Genomic DNA, 21,919 nt, shown 5'->3' with positions numbered 1-21,919 from the left:
TTGGAAGCAAGACGATGTAAATAACAGGATTGCTTGGCCCTTGAATGATTCTGGTTGGATAATAAATGGAGACAATAACCAGTTACTCAGTTTAAGAAGGAATGAGAGCTCCCTCTAAAACTACTGACTGGTTAAAGATACATAGCATTGTGCAGGGCTCCAATGAACACCCACAAGATTTTTTCAGCAGACTTAAAAGACTATAAAATGAAACTGGGGTGGATTTGACATGGATCTCCAAGTCAATCAAGCAGGGTTAGCTTCTACTTTTGTTGCACAGTCAGCCCCTTACTGGAACACAAACTATTTCTCAACTCCTGGACCCAGCAGTTCATGCATTTAACCACCACCCAAAAATACAAAAAGCAGAAAAAAACTGAAAATAAATAAGGAAGCTAAATTACTGGTTGCTGCCCTAACCATTCAGTTTTGAACCTGTGGCTAGTCATGGGACAAACCAGGGCAGTGGACGTCAGGGGCACCTGACCCATAGATCTAATACCACCAGAACCTCTTATGAGCAGGGTCCTGAAGACAATTGCTGCAAATACTGCAAGCAACCTGGACACTGGAAAAATAAGTATCCAGTAGAACCAAAAGGGGGCCCCCCACAATGACCTATGAATCACCCTCACAACACTCAGCGGAACAGAGCACACCTCCAAACCCCACAGCTGGACCGCAGTGATAGTTTGCAATGACTAGAAACTGAATCAGAGAATCATGTACGGATGTGCTCTAATATAGTGCTACATGCTGACAGTGTTGCTCCCTATGTACCTGTGAAAGTGGGAAATCATGTATATTCTTGTCTGTCTGATCAATACTGGTGCAGATCTTTCCTCACTCAGGGTTTTGGTCTGGAGGTTGTAGGTCAAGTAACTATTATGGGGATAGAGGGAAAACCTTTTATTGTTCCAGTTAGTTCTCCTGCTACTTTCTCTCTAGGACCCCTCATCATAGAAAATTCTCTTATCAGCACACTCTATTGCTGGGAAGGGACTTTCTGTGTAAGCTTGGGGCTACTGTTACCTGCACCCCTGCTGGCATGACTTTATTCTTTCCCTCAGATCAGCTCCCAGGCAGTTCTGACATCTACTTCTGATGCGAAGCACTTGATTCCTCCTGAGTTTAGGGATTTACCGAGACACTCTGGGGTGGACCCATGGTTGTGGGACTCCTCAAGTCTGCACAGCCTGTGCACATTAAGTTTGAGTCAGGTCCCCCACTACTACTTGACATTTCTAAAGCGCTACTAGGGTTACGCAGCGCTGTACAATTTAACATAGAAGGACAGTCTCTGCTCAAAGGAGCTTACAATCTAAAGGCAAAGTTGAGCGAATTTGTCTATTAAGACTTTACTGGGAAAGATCTGTGCCAAAACAAAACTCAAGTGGTCTGATGCTTTGCCACTTGTATTGTTTGTTTTGCATACAAGACCTCAGAAACATCACTGGTTATCTCCTTTTGAGCTGTTGAATGGAAACCTCCAGTGTTGTATAAGAAATGGACACCCCTCTGGGGATGATTCACTAACCTCTTACGTTCTGTCTCTACAGTACTCTCTTGTTTCATTTCACAGAGCTGCAGTGCAGAAACAACCGATGCCGCTGGACTGTGTGCTGCATTCCTACAGTTCAGGAGACTGGGTTTGGTTCACAGTTTGGAACTGCAAGAATTCACTCTCCCCCCCAGGTGGATCGGTCCATTCCAAATGCTGCTGACAACTCATTCTGCCATCAAGTTTGCTGAGAGATCTACTTGGATACATCCCACCCATCTCAAACCTGGACATGATCCCGCCTCTTCTGATCCTGGGATAGTTCCTCCTGCTAATCCTATGGTTTCATCTGGTTCAGACTTGATCTCCTCTGTTGTTCCTGTCCATTCTGCAGATGAGGTCCCTCCCTCTTTGGCTTTGTTGCATCTCAAGGAAATGACAGTGCGATCAACTCTCTTCCTCCTGACTTTGTTGATGACCAGTGGAACTGCCCAAGCCCAGAACACGCTTAATCTGGACAATGTTAATTGGCGGTCTTTACTAGCTGAGGCTGCATCCCTTTGTGATTACCAGGATATCAGCCCTCCATCAAAAGGGGGGACTGAAGGAAATCATAGGCCTATGCTTTTTGCTATTATGAACTGTACTGTCAGTCAGTGAGGGAATGCAGGGGAGTATGGTAGCAAGTATTCAGTGATACATACAAAAGGCCGTAAATGAAATGATCACGTAGAAGTTATGTAAATAACATGATATGTATTATATAAAACTGGTTTTGGGCAGAATTTGTTTTCCTCAAAAGTGTGTGAAGATGTGAGAGGTCACACATTGTCCTCTTCAAGCTACCTCTTGACCAATTTTCACTAAATATGCATGTCTGGACTGTATCATTTTATGCATCTTTTGCCAAAATGGGTAGTGCTAAAATGCATCACTCATTAGTGAGGGGCAGTTAATAGGATTAGCAAGTGTTATGTTACTAATCAGTAGTATGTGTATGAACTAACAAGATATATATGTATTATCTTGGATTGTACTTATGGAAATCACAATATAGTAACACTATATAAGGTGTAGCACAATGCTTTGAAATTCTGATTACCAAGTCTCTGTCTTTCAGCGCTGATACAATAAACACTTTCTTATAATGCTATGGGAACTAGTTATTTAATTATCTACCAGTGTTGGAAGATGGGAATCTGGAGACTTCGAACTGGACTGTTTTGGATTGCCCCAAAATACCAGTTACCACTTGGCGCCAGATAAGAAAATTTCTGCTTACTATGGTACTGTGTATGTGTGGGTTTTCTCTATGGTCCCTTCAAAATCTCTTGATCTCTCACTCTTCTTTCCTCCTGCTAGTACAAAGCCAACATAGCTTTGAAGGTGGTATATTTAACTGAATGATTTGGCCAAATATTTCAACTTGCACTTTTGTTATTCCCATCTCACAGCTGGGAATTTTTCTTTCTTATCTCAGTGTTTCATTCTCAGGGTTATTTTCGGGGATACCCTTCTTTCCAGTCTGAAGAATCCTCAGATCCCCTTTTAGGTGATACCCCTCTTTCCTGGTTGAGGGGCTCCCGGGTCTGTCCCATCATGACACCATTTTCCTCAAAACCCACAAGGAAATCTTTGTGTATATTGGGGTAACCTCATCATGAGCTTTATACTCTTACAACATAAGAAAACTTTGCTGAATACCCAATATATACATCATGTTTCACAAGCCCCAAAAAAGAATGAGGAGTTGCAGATTGAAGTGGAAACCCACACGAATTCTACAGCAGTGCAACCAATATAACCCAATTTTTAACACTTAAACATTCACAGTACCCCCCCGGTAAAGAAAACGAAATAGCAGACCCTGACCACTCCCTCCTTGATCATTTCCTCCTCCATTCTTCAAAGCATGAAGGCATCAGCAAAGACAACAGTAGCAGCAATCAGCACAGGGCCCTGTGTTTCAGTGTGCAGTACTCTGCATAGGCTTCTAGTCTAATAGGAATCCCACACAGAAGGAGGGGGCAGGGATTGAGTATTCATTGATTCACAGGCCCTATGATGGCTACCATTGCTGTGCATTGTTCACAGTGGAAGTCCACAGGGAAGGGGAACAACCCTGTTTCTGTGACTCAATCCACTGATATGACATGACCCCAATTAGGGTGCTGACCACCAGTTTGGGAAACACTGATCTAGGATTTTATATTATAAAGAAAATACTTTACAAAAATTCTGAAAACTGAGAAGGGTCAAATGAACAGCACCATGTTGTCTAAGAACTCATTTATTCTTATCAGATCTCTTATATGGATATCTAATCTATAATTATAAACACTGCATTATTAGGCAACAAATCTTCCATCAGTTCTGCTACAGACTTCATAATGCTTACCCCTCAACAGTTGACAAACCAAGATGTTGCCGAATATATTTCCCTTTCTATTTTTGTTTCTAAAGAACAGGATTATTTAAATAAATAAAAAATAAAGGTGAGTAAAAGACAACTCCTTATCTCTTGAAAAATTTAGATATTTGCAAAGAGAAGATCAGGCTCCCAGGGTATGTGCAACAAGTCATTGCTGCTTCCATATCATACTGCTAGATACCTTGCCAGCAGATGGAGTCAGAGAACCAAAAGAGAACACTGGCAAGTTCCAGAAGTGATATCATCATTGGAAAGTTATGTTCTCTGTTGCCATCTGCTGGTAGGACAAACCCATGGCTATGCAATGGTATGCCACGATAAGGAAATAATTTTTTAAAAATAAATAAAATCAGGTTATAAAGCTCAAAAATCAAAATGGATAAACACATGCCAAAGGAAGACCGATGACAATAACAAACTAATTCTATGCGCTTATCAACTGCAAAGTTGCTCCTTCAGGACTATTGCCTCATTTCTCACTTGAATTCTTTTTCTATCAACGATCAATCCATACTATTTAACTGCAAAAAAAAAAAAGGTCTGTGGAGATTTTCTCTATCATTTTATAAAAATTCACTGAAAGTACTAAGCATATTACCAACATCTGTGTGCATGTATGTAGATGAACATATACTTGTATCTGTATAGATACACAAATACACACACAAGGAAGAGAGTAGAATTGCACAAGCTGCACAAAGAATGAGGGAAAAAATGCAAACAGTTACAATGCACATGCCTTTTACCTTTTGTGCTAGAATAGTTGATCGTTTTGGGCCCATCCGCAATAGTTTATCTGGTGAGGGGAAAGCCAGGAAAGCAGCAGCATCTACAGGAGCTGTCAATACCGGTGTTGATTCCTGGAAAATGTCAGAGAAGTCTTCTACAGTTATACATAGAATAGTTGGGGAACTTGCTCATAACAAAGGACTTGGGTAGCTGACAGTTTCATATGTTATCACACTTTTAAACATAATGAACTTATTAAGGCAATGTATAACAGAATACTTTTTAATAACAAAGCTCCTATAAAATGAAAGGTTACAGATAACCACAAATTAAAATATAGCTGTACCTGTGTACTGCAAACAAAGAACAAGATGGGAAGCTCTAGGCATATTATTTCAAGTCCATTATGGCACCACTATCAGAGCTGACATATATAAGTGAATGTCTAAAAACCAAAACCCTGAATGATAGTTTGGTTTACTGGAAGTTTTAATATACCACATTTCAACCTTAAAATAAGAACATAAATTTTTGTTATATTTGTACCCCGCGCTTTCCCACTCATGGCAGGTTCAATGCAGCTTACATGGGGCAACGGAGGGTTAAGTGACTTGCCCAGAGTCACCAGGAGCTGCCTGTGCCTGAAGTGGGAATCGAACTCAGTTCCTCAGTTCCCCAGGACCAAAGTCCACCACCCTAACCACTAGGCCACTCCTCCACATAAAGCACTTTACAAATGAAATCAAACAAAACAAGAGAGAAAAAGGAATGATTTACAATAAATAAAGAAAAGAAGGGGGAAGAGTGAGCAAGCAAGCATTCTCAGAAGATCCCAGTCAGGCCAATTACTCATTCACAAATGTTAAAGCGAAAAATTAGATTTTCATGGCCATCTTAAAGCAGGTCTGGTTCAAATCACTTCTTAAGTACGGAGGAAGAGAGTAGAGAGTTGCACACGGACAGAAATCCAACCCGTCCCCACTGGAATCCAACCCGTCCCCATTCGTCCCCGTGGGGAATCTAACCCGTCCCCGTGGGGAATCTTACCCGTCCCCGCATGAATTTAACCTGTCCTCACTCACAAGAATTTAGTGGTATATTAAAAAAAATTTCTGTCGGCTCTCTCAGTCTCTGGGTTTGAGCCGCAGCATTGAAGGCAAGCAAGGAACGGAAGTTGGAACACTCTGGTGCGCACATATAAGACTTCTCTGATTCACTGGCACCGTGTGCTAAGAGATCACCACATGCACGCACCAGTAGGTCAGGTGACATCTGATGCTCATGCTTATGTCAGAGCTGAGGTCTGCGCATCAGCCCGGAAGCAGAGAGGATTAATAGTAATAGTAAATGACAGCAGATAAAAACCAGATCGGTCCATCCAGTCTGCCCAATAGTCACAATCATTATCAATTCATGATTAAATCAACAATGAATGTGATATTATATACTTGATTATGGTCTTTCTGTGGTGTTTCTGGGCCATAGACCATAGAAGTCCGCCTGGCCCTATCCTTATGTTCAAATTGCTGGAGTTGCCCTCAAAGCCCACTCCAGCCTATTCATCTTCTCATTTACAGGACACAGACTGTAAAAGTCTGTCCAGAACTGTCCTCATGTTCCATCCACTAAAGTTGCTGTCTAAACCCTTTCCAGCCCATCCAAAACCAGATTGCCATATATGAGACACAGACCGTACAGGTCTCCCGGTATTGGCCCTAGTTCATCACAGCCAGAGTCACCATGTGTCACGCGACACATCCATACACATGCAGCCATTAAGTTTAGGTTTTTTATAACTTCCATTTTCTAAATAGAGATCCTCTGTGTTCATCCCATGCCTTTTTGAATTTCATCACCATTTGTATCTCTACCACCTCCTTAATGGAGGCTTTCCACATCTGTGCTGTTAAAGCAATGAGGAGGAGGAGGAGACAGCACTCATAGAACTTTGTACTCGGTAGGTGAGAGGCTGGCACAAGTGCAGCATACACTTCCACGGGAACCCCACAGGAACTGCTTCCGTCCCCACGGGAACCCAGCAGGACTGCTTCCGTCCCCACAGGTTCCCCGCAGGACTGCTTCCGTCCCTGCGGGAATCCCGCGGGTTCCGCGGGATTCCCGCAAACCCCATTCCCGTGCAAGTCTCTAGAAGACAGTTCCAAGAGGGAGCAAGCAGGAAAAATATTTATTATTACATTTGTACCCCGCACTTTCCCACTTAAAGCAGGTTCAATGCGGCTTACATAATAATATGGATTACAGAGTATTGATAGAGAAAATATAAGTTAATTATATCAGAGTAAATAAGAGAGATAGGTAGGTAGAGATGGGGAAGGGTGAAAGGAATAGAAGAGGTATGAGCAAGGGGTAGATGAGCATTGGAGATGAGGTAGAGGAAGCGGGAGGGGATGGGACACGGGAAAAGCATAGGGAAAATTTGGTGGGAGATGTAGTCTGAGTCATTGTGGTTGTCTTCTGGATATGTGTTGGGTAGATGGGTGCATGGGATTAGACTGGGTCATTTGGGTAGGCTTGCTTGAACAGATGGGTTTTTAGTGATTTCCGGAAGGGTAGATAGTCGCTGATTGATCGGATAGTTATGTCAAGACAATGAGAAGAGGAAGAGGGAAAAACCAAATCATTTTTATACAGGAATATTGGGAAGTGGGACAGTATGAGTGGTATAGTATAAGAAGATCAGAAAGGTAAAAAGAGGGATCTCGGTGTCAACACCCTGTGTATTAAGACTATAATTTTATATCATATTCTAAAACAGATTGGAAGCCAATGAAGTAAATTAAGGATAGGGGTTATCAAGAAATGCCTAGCACCAGCTGGGGTGTACAAGGTCAGATAAGTAAAACCTGCACACACATTAACCACTGAGTCCAAGCAGAACCAGCAAGCTCAGGGAGTTTCTGCTGGCGTTCCAAATGCCAGTTTAAAGCAGTGTGCCTTCAAAAGAGATTTTAATTTAGGGAAAGACATTTCAGACCTAGGCTGAGGGGGTAAGTTGTTCCACAAAAAGGGTGACAAAAAGACAAAAGCGAACATATGGGTAGACACATAGTGAGCCATTCTTGGCGAGAGAAGAACTAGTCTGTTGGAGTTAAGGGATGTAATACATGTGAAAGGGTATAGGGGATAGTAGACGACGAAAGATAAGAAGAATAGATAGTAATCAAGGTACTCCTGCAATGATTGTCTGTAGAACAGACAATCATCAACGTGACCTGGATTGGCTACTGTTGGAAACAGGATGCTGGGCTTGATGGACCTTTGGTCTTTCCCAGTATGGCAATACTTATGTAAGAAATTAATGATTAGATACATTTATTTAAAATAGACAATGATAATTGGGCAACATAATGGGAGATGTACAGTATAGTGAAGATACATACCTATAGCAGGTATTCTCCGAAGACAGCAGGCTGATTATTCTCACGAATGGGTCGTTGTCCACAACAGCTCAGGAGACTAGCAAAATCTTGAGAGCAAAGAAGTCGTCTCTTGAACGCTGCGTCGTGCAGGCAGCGCGCAAGCGGCTTCCCGCCCACAACACGAGCATGAGTCCCTCAGTTTAATAAAAAAGCAAATCAGAAACTAGAACAATTCCAAGGGGAGGAGGGTGGGTATGTGAGAATAATCACCCTGCTGTCCTCGGAGAATACCTGCTACAGGTATGTATCTTCACTTTCTCAGAGGACAGCAGGCTGATTATTCTCATGACTGGGGTATCCCTAGCTCCCAGGCTCACTCAAAACAATGAACATTGGTCAATTGGGCCTCGCAACGGCGAGGACATAACAGAGATTGACCTAAAAAGAAGCACAACTACGTGAGAGTGCAGCCTGGAACAGAACAGAAATGGGCCTAGGACGGTGGAGTTGGATTTTAAATCCCGAACAGATTCTGCAGGACCAACTGCCGCGTCGGGTATCCTGCTGAAGGCAGTAATGAGATGTGAATGTGTGGACTGATGACCATGTTGCAGCCTTGCAAATCTCTTCAATAGAAGCTGACTTCAAGTGAGCCACTGACGCAGCCATGGCTCTGACATTATGAGTCGTGACATGGCCTTCTAGAGTCAGCCTAGCTTGGGCATAAGAAAAGGATATGCAATTCGCTAGCCAATTAGAGATTGTGCGTTTTCACATGGCGACTCCCCTTCCATTGGGATCAAAAGAAACAAACAACTGGGCGGACTGTCTATAGGGCTTTGTCCGCTCCACGTAAAAGGCCAATGCTGTCTTACAGTCCAAGATGTGCAACTTGTCTTCACCAGGGCGGGTGTGTGGACAGGGAAAAAAAATGTTGGCAAGACAATTTACTGGTTCAGATGGAACTCCAACACCACCTTCGGCAAGAATTTAGGGTGAATGCGGAGGACTACTCTGTTATGATGAAACTTGATATAAGGTGCATGCACTACCAGGGTTGGAGCTCACTGACTCTACGAGCTGAAGTAACTGCCACCAAGAAAATGACCTTCCAGGTCAAGTACTTCAGATGGCAGGAATTCAGTGGCTCAAAAGGAGCTTTCATCAGCTGGGTGAGAACGACGTTGAGGTCCCATGACACTGGTGGAGGTTTGACAGGGGGCTTTGACAAAAGCAAACCTCTCATAAAGCAAAATACTAAAGGCTGTCCAGAGATAGGCTTACCCTCTACACGTTGATGATAAGCACTAATTGCACTAAGGTGAACCCTTACAGAGTTGGTCTTGAGACAAGTGTAGAAGGTATTCAAGCTGGGTCCGTGTAGAACAAGAAAAGGGATCTAGGGCCTTGCTGTCACACCAGACGGCAAACCCCCTCCATTTGAAAGAATAACACTTTTTCGTGGAATCCTTCCTGGAAGCAAGCAAGACTCGGGAGACACCCTCTGAAAGACCCAAAGAGGCAAACTCTAAGCTCTCAACATCCAGGCCGTGAAAGCTAGAGACTGGAGGTTGGGATGTAGAAGCAAACCCTCGTTCTGGGTGATGAGGGTCGGAAAACACTCCAAACTCCACGGTTCTTCGGAGGACAACTCCAGAAGAAGAGGGAACCAGATCTGACGGGGCCAAAAGGGTGCAATCAGAATCATGGTTCCACGGTCCTGTTTGAGTTTCAGCAAAGTCTTCCTTACTAGAGGTATGGAAGGATACGCATACAGAAGGCCTTCCCCCCAATGAAAGAGAAAGGCATCTGACGCAAGTCTGTCATGGGCCTGAAGTCTGGAACAGAATTGAGGGACTTTGTGATGATCTGAGTGGCAAAAAGATCCACCGAGGGGGTGCACCACGCTCGGAAGATCTTGCGGACTATGTCCATGTTCAGTGACCACTCGTGAGGTTGCATGATCCTGCTCAACCTGTCGGCCAGACTGTTGTTTATGCCTGCCAGATATGTGGCCTGGAGAAACATGCCGTGATGGTGCGCCCAAAGCTACATCCGGACAGCTTCCTGATACAGAGGGCGAGATCCGGTGCCCCCTTGCTTGTTGGTGTAATACATAGCAACCTGATTGTCTGTCTGAATTAGAATAATTTGGTTGGACAGCCGATCTCTGAAAGCCTTGAGAGCGTTCCAGATCGTTCGTAATTCCAGGAGGTTGATCTGAAGACCCTTTTCCTGAAGGGACCAAACTCCTTGAGTGTGAAGCCCATCTACATGAGCTCCCCACCCCAGGAGGGATGCATCCGTCGTCAGCACTTTTTGTGGCTGAGGAATTTGGAATGGACGACCCAAGGTCAGATTGGATCAAATAGTCCACCAGAGTAGGGAATTGCAAAAGTTGGTGGAAAGATGGATGACATCCTCTAGATCCCCTGTGGCCTGGCTCCACTGGGAAGCTAGGGTCCATTGAGCTGATCTCATATGCAGGCGTACCATGGGGGTTACATGAACTGTGGAAGCCATGTGTCCTAAGAGTCTCAACATCTGCCAAGCTGTGATCTGTTGAGACGCTCGAGCCAGGGACACTAGGTCCAGGAGATTGTCTGCCCTTGTCTGAGGAAGATAAGTTTGAGACGTCCGTGTGTCCAACAGCGCTCCGATGAATTCCAATTTCTGAACCGGGACAAGATGGGACTTGGGTTAATTGATTACAAACCCCAGTAGCTCCAGCACTCGAATAGTCATCCGCATGGACTGTAGAGCGCCTGCCTCCGAGGTGCTCTTTACCAGCCAATCAATGAGATAAGGGAAAATATGCACTCCCAGTTTGCGTAGCGATGCTGCGACAACTGCCAGGCACTTTGTGAAAACCCTGGGCGCAGATGCGAGGCCAAAGGGCAGTACACAGTACTGAAAGTGCCGAGTTCCCAACCGAAATCGGAAATACTTCCTGTGAGCTGGGAGTATCGAGATGTGGGTACAGGTATCCTTTAAGTCCAGAGAGCATAGCCAATGGTTTTCCTGAATCATGGGAAGAAGGGTGCCTAGGGAAAGCATCCTGAACTTTTCTCGGACTAGGAATTTGTTCAGGGCTCTTAAGGCTAGGATGGGACGCATCCTCCCTGTTTTCTTTTGCACAAGAAAGTACCTGGAATAGAATCCCAGCCCTTCTTCCCCTGGTGGAACGGGTTCGACCGCATTGGCCTTTAGAAGGGCGGAGAGTTCCTCTGCAAGTACCTGCTTGTGCTGGGAGCTGAAAGACTGAGCTCCCGGTGGACAATTTGGAGGCATGGATTCCAGATTGAGAGTGCATCCTAACCGAACTATCTGAAGAACCCACCTGTCGGAGATTATAAGAGGCCACCTTTGGTGAAAAAATATTAACCTCCCTCAGACCTGCAAGTCGTCCGGCACGGACACTTTTTTTTAGGCTATGCTACACTGGAGCCAGTCAAAAGCCCGTCCCTTGCTTTTGCTGGGGAGCCGCAGGGGCCTTTGTTGCACTCCGTTGACGGGAACGAGCGCGCTGGGACTGAGCCTGGACAGGCTGCCGAGAAACAGGAGTGTACCTATGCCTATTGTAGGAATAGCGAGCACTCCTCTTCCCTCCAAAAAACCTCCTAGATGAGGAGGTGGCACAAGACGCCCGGCGGGAGAGAGAATCAATCCATAGCATCATGGTGCTTTTTATTCTGATTGACCATGTCCTCTACTTTTTCTCCAAAAAGATTATCCCCCCGGCAAGGAACATCCGCCATTCGCTGCTGGGTCTTATGATCCAGGTCAGAGACACGCAGCCATGAGAGTCTGTGCATCCCTATTCCTTGAGCAGCTACTCGGGATGCCACATCAAAAGTGTTGTAAATACCCCCGGCCAGGAATTTGCGCCATGCCTACTGCTGCCTGACCACCTGGTGAAAAGGTTCGGTGAGCTCCGGAGGAAGCACTTCGACCAAACTGGACAGTTGCCTCACCAAGCTCTGCAAGTGGATGCTCGTGTAGAGCTGGTAAGTTTGGATCTTGGCGGCGAGCATAGCAGCCTGATACGTTTTCCTCCCAAAAGAATCCAAGGTCCTAGACTCTCTGCCTGGGGGGCGCCTAAGCATAGTCTCTACTATTCTTGGCTCTTCTGAGAGTAGAGTCCACCACCATGGAATCGTGAGGTAGTTGGGCCTTCACCATTACTGGCTCACCATGGACTCTGTACTGGGACTCAGCTTTTTTGGGGACCACTGGATTAGATAGAGGGAACAACCAGTTTTGCATAAGAACTTCCCTGAGTGTGTTATGCAAGGGGACCGTGGCAACCTCTGTGGGTAAAGGATAGTCCAAGACCTCAAGCATCTCACTCCTGGGCTCATCCACAACCTCCATAGGGAAAGGAATGTCCTTAGACATTTCCCAAACGGAGGAAAAAGAAAGACTCTCAGGTGGAGACAATCTTCTTTTTATTGGCGGAGTAGGATCAGAGGGGACCCCATATGACTCTTCCTCCGAAAAGTATCTGGGATCTTCCTCCCACAAGCACTCATCATCGGTGTCGGACAAAAGCTCTCTAGGAGCAGCCTGAACCTGTCTCGACGTCGACGAACTCGAGGGGGATGCCGAGAAGTCGACCCCTGCCTGGACTGCGGCGAAGCTTCCTCTGCCGACGTCGAGGGAGAATCGACCCGGGTGGTGGCCGACGAGGACGGGGACCTTACCACAGGCGAAGGCCAAGATGCCACTTCCACAATCGATGCAGGAGGCATAAGCACCCCTGGCACCAATGCAGACTGGCGCAGCAATCCTTCCAGAAGCTCTGGAAGAAGGGCCCTGATGCACTCGTCGAGAGCCTCCATCGGAAAAGGCTGTGGGGCCGGTGTAGGAGTCGGTGGCAAAATCTGAGGGGGCTCGAGAGCCGGTACCAAGCTGCCCAAAGACCGACGCATCGGCACCTCCTGTATAAAGGGTGAGCAGTCCTCTCGGCGCCGACACTTCTCGGGTGCCGAATCCCTCGGCTCCCCGGAGCTCTCGGTACCGTGTCTGAAAGGAGAACGATGACGGTGCTTCTTAGCCTTTGCTCGACGCCCGTCATCGAGACTCCTCGGTACCGAAGAGGAGGACGTGGAATCCTCACGCCTCCTCAGGGCCAGGTCCAACAAAGGTTGGTCCCGGGGGGGGGGGGGGGGGGGGGGGGGCCCTGCATAGCAGTAGGCCTCGAGACAGGTGGAGACCCACTCGACACCTCTCTGCTCCCAGCGCGATGTGGTCATTCGGCAGCCATTGCCTGCGCTCTCAAAGTCGATGCTTCCCTCGACATCGACGCCGCAGACCTCGGTACCTATTTTGATGTCGACGTCGAAGGACCAGACCGATCCGCAAAAAGTCTTTCACGCTGAGCCTCCCAAGACACTTGGATCCGTTTTTTCATTAGAAAGCACAGCTTACAAGCAGCTGGCAAATGTTCAGGCCCAAAGCACTGAAGACACCAAGCATGGGGGTTGGTACCCGAGATGGTCCTGTTGCACTGAGTACAACGCTTGAAGCCGCGGCGTACCTTCAATGAAAACTTCGGAAAAACAGCGGCTGCGAAATTAAAAGAGAAAAAAAGGGAAAAATAACCCCGGCCGCATGGCCAAAAGAGGGCCGCAACGAAAAGAAAGAAAACTTACAACAGGTGAGAAAAGTAAGAGAATAAGGGACTATTTTTTTTAGCTTTGAGTTGGAACTAAGCAAAAAACAAGGAAAAATGAAAAGAAAGAACTCAAGCGCGTTCCCCTGAGCCGAAGGCAACAGCGAAGCAGAAAAAAAAACTCCATGTTACCAGCGCAATGGAAAAAAAGCAACTGCAGGACTCACGCTCGTGTCGCGGGCGGGAATCCATTCACGCATGCGCAGTGCACTCTGTCCACGCGACACAGCGTTCGAGAGATGACTTCTTTGCTCTCAAGATTTTGCCGGTCTCCTGGGCTGTCACGGACAACGACCCATTCATGAGAATAATCAGCCTGCTTGTCCTCGGAGAAGAATATGCTATGTTTGATTAGGTTACTAACCCTATAAAAAAAGCAGACTAAGTTTAGGGTTTGTTAGATTTGCAACTTACAATGCAGGCTCAAGTTACTAAAGTGATCCAGTCTTCCTTTCATCAATTGTGGGTATCGTGCAAAATAAAACTAATGTTGTCTGCTGCTGATTTCTGAGTTGTAGTTCAGAGTATGGTGTTAACAAAATTGGATTATAGTAACAATTTGTATATGAATTTAACACAAGCAAGTTGTAAGGCACTGCAAGTTATACAAAATACTTAAGTGAGGCTGGTGACATATGTCATCTCAATTTGATTATGTTGCATCATTAAGGAAAAAATTGCACTGGCATCCTATTTTTAAAAATGTAACAATAGGTTTAAGCTTTTGTTATTTGTTTAGAAAGTATTGTCTGGAGAGGCTTCTTTTTCTTGATTAAAGCATTACATCTTTATAATCCAGCTTGTGCACTGAGACAGAAGGGAAGGAAACAGCTTGAGGAGATTCATCTGTACAAATTGTGTTATGACACCAGAGATGCTTCTTTTTCGGTAGCTGGACCATTATTGTGGAACAAACTGCTGACCTATTATGCTTTAAGAAGTTAAAAGCACATTTATTTCTTTGGGCCTTTTAGTTTGAATTGTGAATAGTACATCCTGTAGAAACACTGAGCAGTTTGTCTGATTATTGATGTGATGTTTTGGGATTGAGTGTTTTTACTGTAACCCACCTAGTTAATAAGGCAAGGTAGAAATGTGAAATAAATAAATAAAAATATAGAAACGGAAATGATTTATGCTGGTGTGCATGCAACACCTTTCTGCATATATGGTAGGCTTGCCCAAAGGTGCAAAGGTTTTGGATGCAATGACCTTGGTCAAAGATATTGCTGGGAACACAGACATGTATGGTCTACTGTTTGCTAACAAGCTGTCAGGAATGAAAGTTCAGATGAATAAACTAGTAGCATACAGTCATGGCGGCTCATGTGGTTTTGCAAATGGCCTGGAAAACTGTGGACTTGCTATCACTTACACACCTAATCGGTAAGCTTAATTATGTACATCTAATATTTAAGCTGACAGCACTTAGATACAATCAACTTCATAGCCATGCTCCTATAATTAATAACCTCCCTCTTTAAACCTGCTATAGGTTTCAGTGTTTAGAAAAGGCTTATCCAACCTTTTCTTTTTCAATCACGGGCCACATTCAGACGGTCAACACGCATGTGCGCACGTGCATACTCGTGCTCTGTCTCGTTTTCATATGAACCCCCCAGCCTTCAGTCATTCTTTCTTTCATATGTACCTGCTCCCCCCCCCCCCCCCAAGTCTTCAGTCAGTCTCTATCTCATATGGCTGGTTCAGTTGCATCAACTATGGCTCACTTCAAGCTTGAGTCGCACAGTTCAGGAAGTTTGGGTTGGTCACGTGGTTTTGAATCGTGTACGCATCAGGAGCCTTCAAAATAGGGACAAAAATTCCTTTAATCACATAATTATGGAAACAGTCTTCAAAAAATGACCTTACAGGCAAAACTTGCTACCTCCGCACATGTATCTAGATAAAGGCTGCACATGGCCTTTATAATCCTTGTGACCTCTGATGCAGGTGCTGTGCGCCGAAACACGGCACGTGTCGGGTCATTTTTTTTAAAGACTGTTTCCTTAATTATGTGATTAAAGGAATTTGTGTCCCTATTTTGAAGACTCCTGGTGCTTTCCTTTGCTGTTTGGATTTTGGTTTGTACTTTGTACTCTGTTGTGCTTTGAATCTCATGAGACTTGAAACTCTGAAAGCTCCTGAACTTTCTGCATCGTGCGGTTCAAGCTTGAAGAGAGCTGGAGTTGCAGCGGGGAAACTGGAATTATGTGGGGGTTGAAGCAACTGGGGAGGGCTGGATAGCAGCAATTGGTGGGCCCAATTCTGGCTAGTGGGCCATAGGTTTGACAAGCCTGGTTTGGGAAATATTAGGTGTTTCATGGTGGGGTCAATTATTTGACAATGAAAGGTCGATAACCTTTTGACATGCTTCTTAATATGTATCATCCCACCCAGCAATTTTATGTCTATAGACAACTTGCTTATCTTTTGTCCTCCAAGGACAAAAAGATTTATGAAAGTTCATTTTTTAGAGATCCTTTGTGGAGATTTGGCACTAAAGACTAGATTCTATTTAGCACGCCTAAAAAAACTGACACCAATATGAAATATGCCTAGGCATATTCTATAAAGTATGCCTAAATTTAGGCATACTTTATAGAATAAGCCTAAATTTCTGCACGATTTATAGAATATGCCAAGCGCACGTCTGTGTGACTAAATTTAGTCGTGGCCAATTACGCTCAGTAAAACGTGGTGTAAATGCAAATCCTAAATTACGTGTGGACCAGGTGTATTCTATAAACATGCATAAACTTGCCCATTCCACTCCCGTGGCCACACCCCCTTTTCATCTATGTGACTTTGAATTTACGTGCATCATGTTATAGAACATGCTTAGACAGTTCTGCGCATAAATTCTAATTATTATTATTTATTGTACTTGTATCTCACATTTTCCCACCTATTTGCAGGCTCAATGTGGTTTACAAAGACCTGTTATGGCATCGCCATTCCAGGGTAGAAGACACAGTTGGTAACACAGTGAGATCAAGGATAACATAGAAAAACTAAGCAGACAGTTATCGAAAGGCGTCATTCAGAATACGGTGGAGTGGTGAAGTGTTATAGTTAAGCTATGGATTCTCGTGATAAGCTTTGTTGAAGAGATAGGTTTTCAGAGATTTGCGAAAGTTAGTGATTTCGTTAATTGATTTCAGATTTGTTGGTAGTGCATTCCATAGCTGCGTGCTCTAGTAGGAAAAGCTGGTGGCATGTGTTAGTCTGTATTCTAATCCTTTGCAGCCCAGGAAGTGTAGGTTAAGAAATGTGCGGGAAGATCTTTTAGCATTTCTGGGAGGTAAATCGACAAGGTCTGACATGTAAGTTGGAGCATCTCCGTGGATGATTTTGTGAACAATCGTGCAGATCTTGAATGTGGTCCGTTCTTTAAGTGGGAGCCAGTGTAGATTCTCTCTTAAGGGTTTAGCACTTTCATTTTTTTGTTTTGCCAAATATGAGTCTGGCTGCGGTATTTTGGGCTGTTTGAAGTTTCTTGACGTTCTGTTCTGTTCTGTGCAGCCGGCGTAGAGTGCGTTACAATAGTCCAGGTAACTTAGTACCATTGACTGTACCAGGTTGCGAAAGATGGATCTTGGGAAGAAAGGTTTTACTCTTTTGAGTTTCCACATGGAGTGGAACATTTTCTTAGTTATATTCGTCACGTGGTTATCAAGTGTGAGATTTCGGTCAAGAGTAACTCCAAGAATTTTCAGTGTGTTTGAGACGGGGAGCGAGACGTTTGTTGTGGTTATGGTTGTGAATTTATTTGCATTATGTTGTGAGGTGAGTATAAGGCATTGTGTTTTTTCTGCATTAAGTTTTAACTGAAATGCATCTGCCCAGGAGTGCATTATTTGGAAGCTTTGGTTGATCTCATTGGAGATTTCCTTAGAATCATGTTTAAACGGGATGTATATCGTGACATTGTCTGCATATAAGTATGGGTTAAGGTTATTGTTGGCTAGTAGCTTGGCTAAGGGTATCATCATCAGGCTGAAGAGGGTTGGCGAGAGGGGAGATCCTTGGGGGACTCCGCATTCAGGTGTCCATGGGGCTGATATAGCTTCTTTAGTTGTTACTTGGTATGATCTAGAGGTCAGGAATCATCTAAACCAGTTAAGAACGTTGCCTCCAATTAGTGTCAATAATTGCTTAAGTGGCAATTATCAGCATTGATGGCTTGTTAATTAAGTTGCACGCACAAATCCAGAATATGACTGGACTTGCACGTGCAACTTAAGTTGCACTATATAGAATTAGGGGGTAAAGGCCTAATTTTGGCCCTTTATGAATGTACTAGTAAAAGAGGCCCGTTTCAGAGCAAATGAAACAGGCGCTAGCAAGGTTTTCGTCACCAACCCCTTCGTTGTTCTGCCATTGCTCCGCCCCCAACGTCATGACGTTTGAGGCGAGGGCGGGGCCCGGAGCAATTTCCCACCCCTCCCTGCCAACCCCTTCGTTGTTCTGCCATTGCTCCGCCCTCGAGGGCGGGGCCCGGAGCAATTTTGGTGGCTTCACCACCACGAACCTTCGAACCTTTTTGAAGGAAGTCAGGGCTTGGCTTCACTGACGTCAGTGTCCTCAGAACGTTGAGGGTGAGTTTTATTATAGTAGATTAGAAATTTGGGACCAAGGAGCAACAACAACAAAAAAGTCTCTGTACCTGCTAATATCCATGAAAGCAATGTAAAAATAATGTATTAGTGATATCTTACTCGATCTTGACAATCAATACTTTGGAAAACTATACAGTACAAAATTCAACTGTGGGCAGGAGGGTTGATCTCTTGAGACCCAGGTATTTTCTTATTCTACGGAGTGGTGCCCACTTGACCTTAGCTCAGAATTCCTTTCTTAGATACTGTTGAATTACAGCCAAGCAAGTGTTGGTGCCAGGAAAAATATGGATGTCTCTTGGTAACGTAAGTGGCTGGACAAGCTGTAGTATGATTTGGAAAAGATGCATGAAAAATATAATAAAGCTCTCTATAAATGGAGGAAAACTTGGAGCTCTTTGACTAACTCATGTTCCACTGATGTTGATTCCTAGTCTGATCTTAGCTTTTACTCTGTGAAGAACTGCCTGAGCTCTATACTACTCACTGCTGCCCCCCCATCCCCAAACACACACACCTTTGGGTTTTCCCTCTTTTTCTTCTTTCTTTTGGTTGGGTTTATTAGCTTCTTAGTTGCATGATTTGGAATACCTGATGGGGACAATTGTTTGCAGCACAATTTTGTGTGAAATGATTAACTGTGTCAAACATCGTTGATCATAAGTTGTTTTGCCAAACTGTATTGATGCTGTTTATTCTACCCCCATTTGCATGGAGGCAGGCTATTTCTGGTTTATATGCTGTATATGTTAGCATTGCCTGTATCTTTAAATACGGTTGTATCATAGAACTACAAATCCCTATCATCTTCTAGTTCCCTATAATAGGATCTTTCAGCGCACATGTCCTGTTCCCTCTATTTTATAGGACTCTTTCTATTGGCTTGCCTTGTTCTCTGTGCATGCTAGGCAAGTTGCTCCTCCCACCCACTTCTCTCTCCATCGGGTCTGTAAGAGTTAGTCTGCAATATATCTTCTCTGTGAACTGAAATGACTTATGTTGCATTCTGTTGTATGATCCTTTCAGGCTACTGTGACTATCTAGACTTCCCCAGTGTAAAAGTATAACCAGCATTGCTACTCAGCTCCCAACCTCTTTTGATTGAAAGAGAGTGAGCTAGTTGAGAACAGACTCCTAGTTTGCAAGGCAAAACTCTGCCCCAGCACAAATAAATTGTAAGTTATTTTTTTCTTTTTTTTTTTAAATTACTGTATTAAAGATGACTTTGGTTCAAGAGTTGAGTCTTCTCATAGTGATGTTCTATACTCTGGTTTAAACAATGTCTAGCAGTGTGTTAGGAATACTTTGCAAGGACAAAACAGTGAAAAACTTGGGATTCTTTAATGGGCTTCAGTTTAGTCTCAGTGCATATACTCAAAGCATCAGACGTGTGGTGACAAAGGAATGTCATCATTAGTTTACAGAGGGGCATAATCGAAAGGGGCGTCCAAGTTTTGATGAGGACGTCCTCGCAAAACGTCCCGATGGAGGGGCGGGGAAACCCGTATCATCAAAAGATGGACGTCCATCTTTTGTTTCGATAATACAGTCAGGGACGTCCAAATCTTGAAATTTTGGTCATCCTTAGAGATGGTTGGCCCTAGCCTTGGTCGTTTCTGATTTTCAGCAGTAATGGAAACCAAGGACGTCCATCTCAGAAACGACCAAATGCAAGCCCTTTGGTCATAGGAGGAGCCAGCATTTGTAGTGCACTAGTCCCCCTGACATGCCAGGACACCAACTGGGCACCCTAAGGTGCACTGCAGTGGACTTCATAAATTGCGCCCAGGTACATAGCTCCCTTACCTTGTGTGCTGAGCCCCCTAAAACCCACTCCCCACAACTGTACACCACTACCATAGCCCTTACAGGTGAAGTGGGGCACCTAGATGTGGGTACAGTGGATTTCGGAGGGCTCTCTATTTCCTCCACAAACTTAACAGGTCGAGGACGTCCCAGTGTTAGGTACGCCAAATTCCCGCCTTCGCTACACCTCTGATACAAACCCTTGAACTTTGGTGTCCCTGCAATAGAAAGCAGTTGGGGACGTCCAAAATCGGCTTTCGATTATACCGATTTGAACGACCCTGTGAGGACGTCCATCTTCTGATTTGTATCGAAAGATGGGCGTCCTTCTCTTTCAAAAATGAGCCTGACAGTGTACCCTTTCAGATGCTGAATACTTAATTAGCTCTGAAGACAGGTTCAGTTCAGAACTGAGGCAAGGAAGTACTCTCTCTGAAGAAGTTTATCAAAGCTAAAAATTATGTGGTTTTAAGGCATTCAATGTGTGAATTCAATCGAAAGACTGGACTGTATGAATAACTGAGTATGATAAAGCCTGTAAGAGCAATTCTTAACAAAAATTCACAAGCAGGAAAGCTGTATCTCTCACCTGCTGCTCCAGGCTTTTAGGAACCAGTTTCCTATGCACCAAGAGTCCAAAGTTGCATACATAATTAGCTAAGCAGATGCTATGTACTAACAGAGGAAGGAGTTAATGTACTTCCCCCATCTTTGCTCTGGCTAAGCAAACAAACAAAAAAAATGTAGCAAATGAGCCACTGATCCAAGGTTCATGGTGACTGCATAAGATGCTCTAAGAAAAGAAAAGATAACAAAGGGGTTTATTTTTACCACTGCAAAGCGATGGCAGGTTGTATTGTGTCAGAGAGTGAAGTAACTGAGCAGACTGAACAAAATATTCAAGCCAACCTAGATGATGCTGGGAACATAGATGAGAATGGATAGTCTACTAGTTCAAAGACAATACAGCAAAGGTCAGAGAAAACTATGAAGCAGAAGTACACAAGTACCTCCTTTTCCCGGAAAGACTTTGGCTCAAAGTAGGTCAGCAAAATAAGTGTGATATAAAAAAAGGCAAAGCTGATAGCCTCCATGTAAAGCAATTACAGGCAATCTATAAGCAATACCAGCAAAAGTCAAAAGAATATTGCCAATTTCTAAGCAGAACAAATGAGTGAGAGAGAGAGAGAGCAAACTACAGATCTCACATGCAAGGCCACAGCGACAGGAGGCAATCAAAAACACAGAACGTCACACATCCTGCAGGGGAGAACAAACCCCAATATTCTGGCACCTCTAGAACTTCAAAATCACAAAGGACAAGCCATTCCAGCAGGTCCGCTATGGGTTCTATTGCTATCAAATTGCAAATGGAAGCAGAGGCTGCCAAATCACGAGTTCTTTAAAGTAAGAAAGAAGCTGCCATAAAAATCAAGAAACAGACTACAAGAAAAGGGAAAGAAAGCAGTGGCTGCTACTGCTACTGAGACAGACATGGGAAGCAACTGCTTGCCCTGGGATTTGTATTATGAAGTGTTGCCACGATTTGGGTTTCTGCCCAGGTACTTGTGACCTGGCCACTGTTTGGAAAACAGGATACTGGGCTAGAAGGGCCATTGATCTGACCCAGCACGGCTACTTTTATGTTCTAGGTTCTCCGGCTTCACAAAATGAAGCAAAAGCAATACAATAATAAAAAAAACCTTCTTCCTCAACAGAGATCCTGGTTTTGCATCAGCTTTGGCAGGAAGAAAAAGCAGACTGACCATCTGGAAC

At 44.3% G+C, this 21,919-nt stretch overlaps 1 protein-coding gene across 5 annotated transcripts in view; it reads right to left on the bottom strand.

The window, feature by feature from the left end:
- Positions 1–21,919, bottom strand: part of RANGAP1 (Ran GTPase activating protein 1) — a 179,960-nt gene that overhangs the window by 52,761 nt on the left and 105,280 nt on the right. For all 5 annotated transcript variants that reach the window (XM_030210516.1, XM_030210500.1, XM_030210526.1 and 2 more), the window contains one exon: positions 4,679–4,792. In XM_030210516.1, coding sequence (XP_030066376.1) covers positions 4,679–4,792 — 114 coding nt within the window. The remainder of the gene's footprint in view (positions 1–4,678; positions 4,793–21,919) is intronic.

This window comes from Microcaecilia unicolor, chromosome 1 (genome assembly GCF_901765095.1).
Source record: "Microcaecilia unicolor chromosome 1, aMicUni1.1, whole genome shotgun sequence".
Taxonomy (NCBI): domain Eukaryota; kingdom Metazoa; phylum Chordata; class Amphibia; order Gymnophiona; family Siphonopidae; genus Microcaecilia; species Microcaecilia unicolor.
This window is presented reverse-complemented; position numbering and strand designations above follow the sequence as displayed.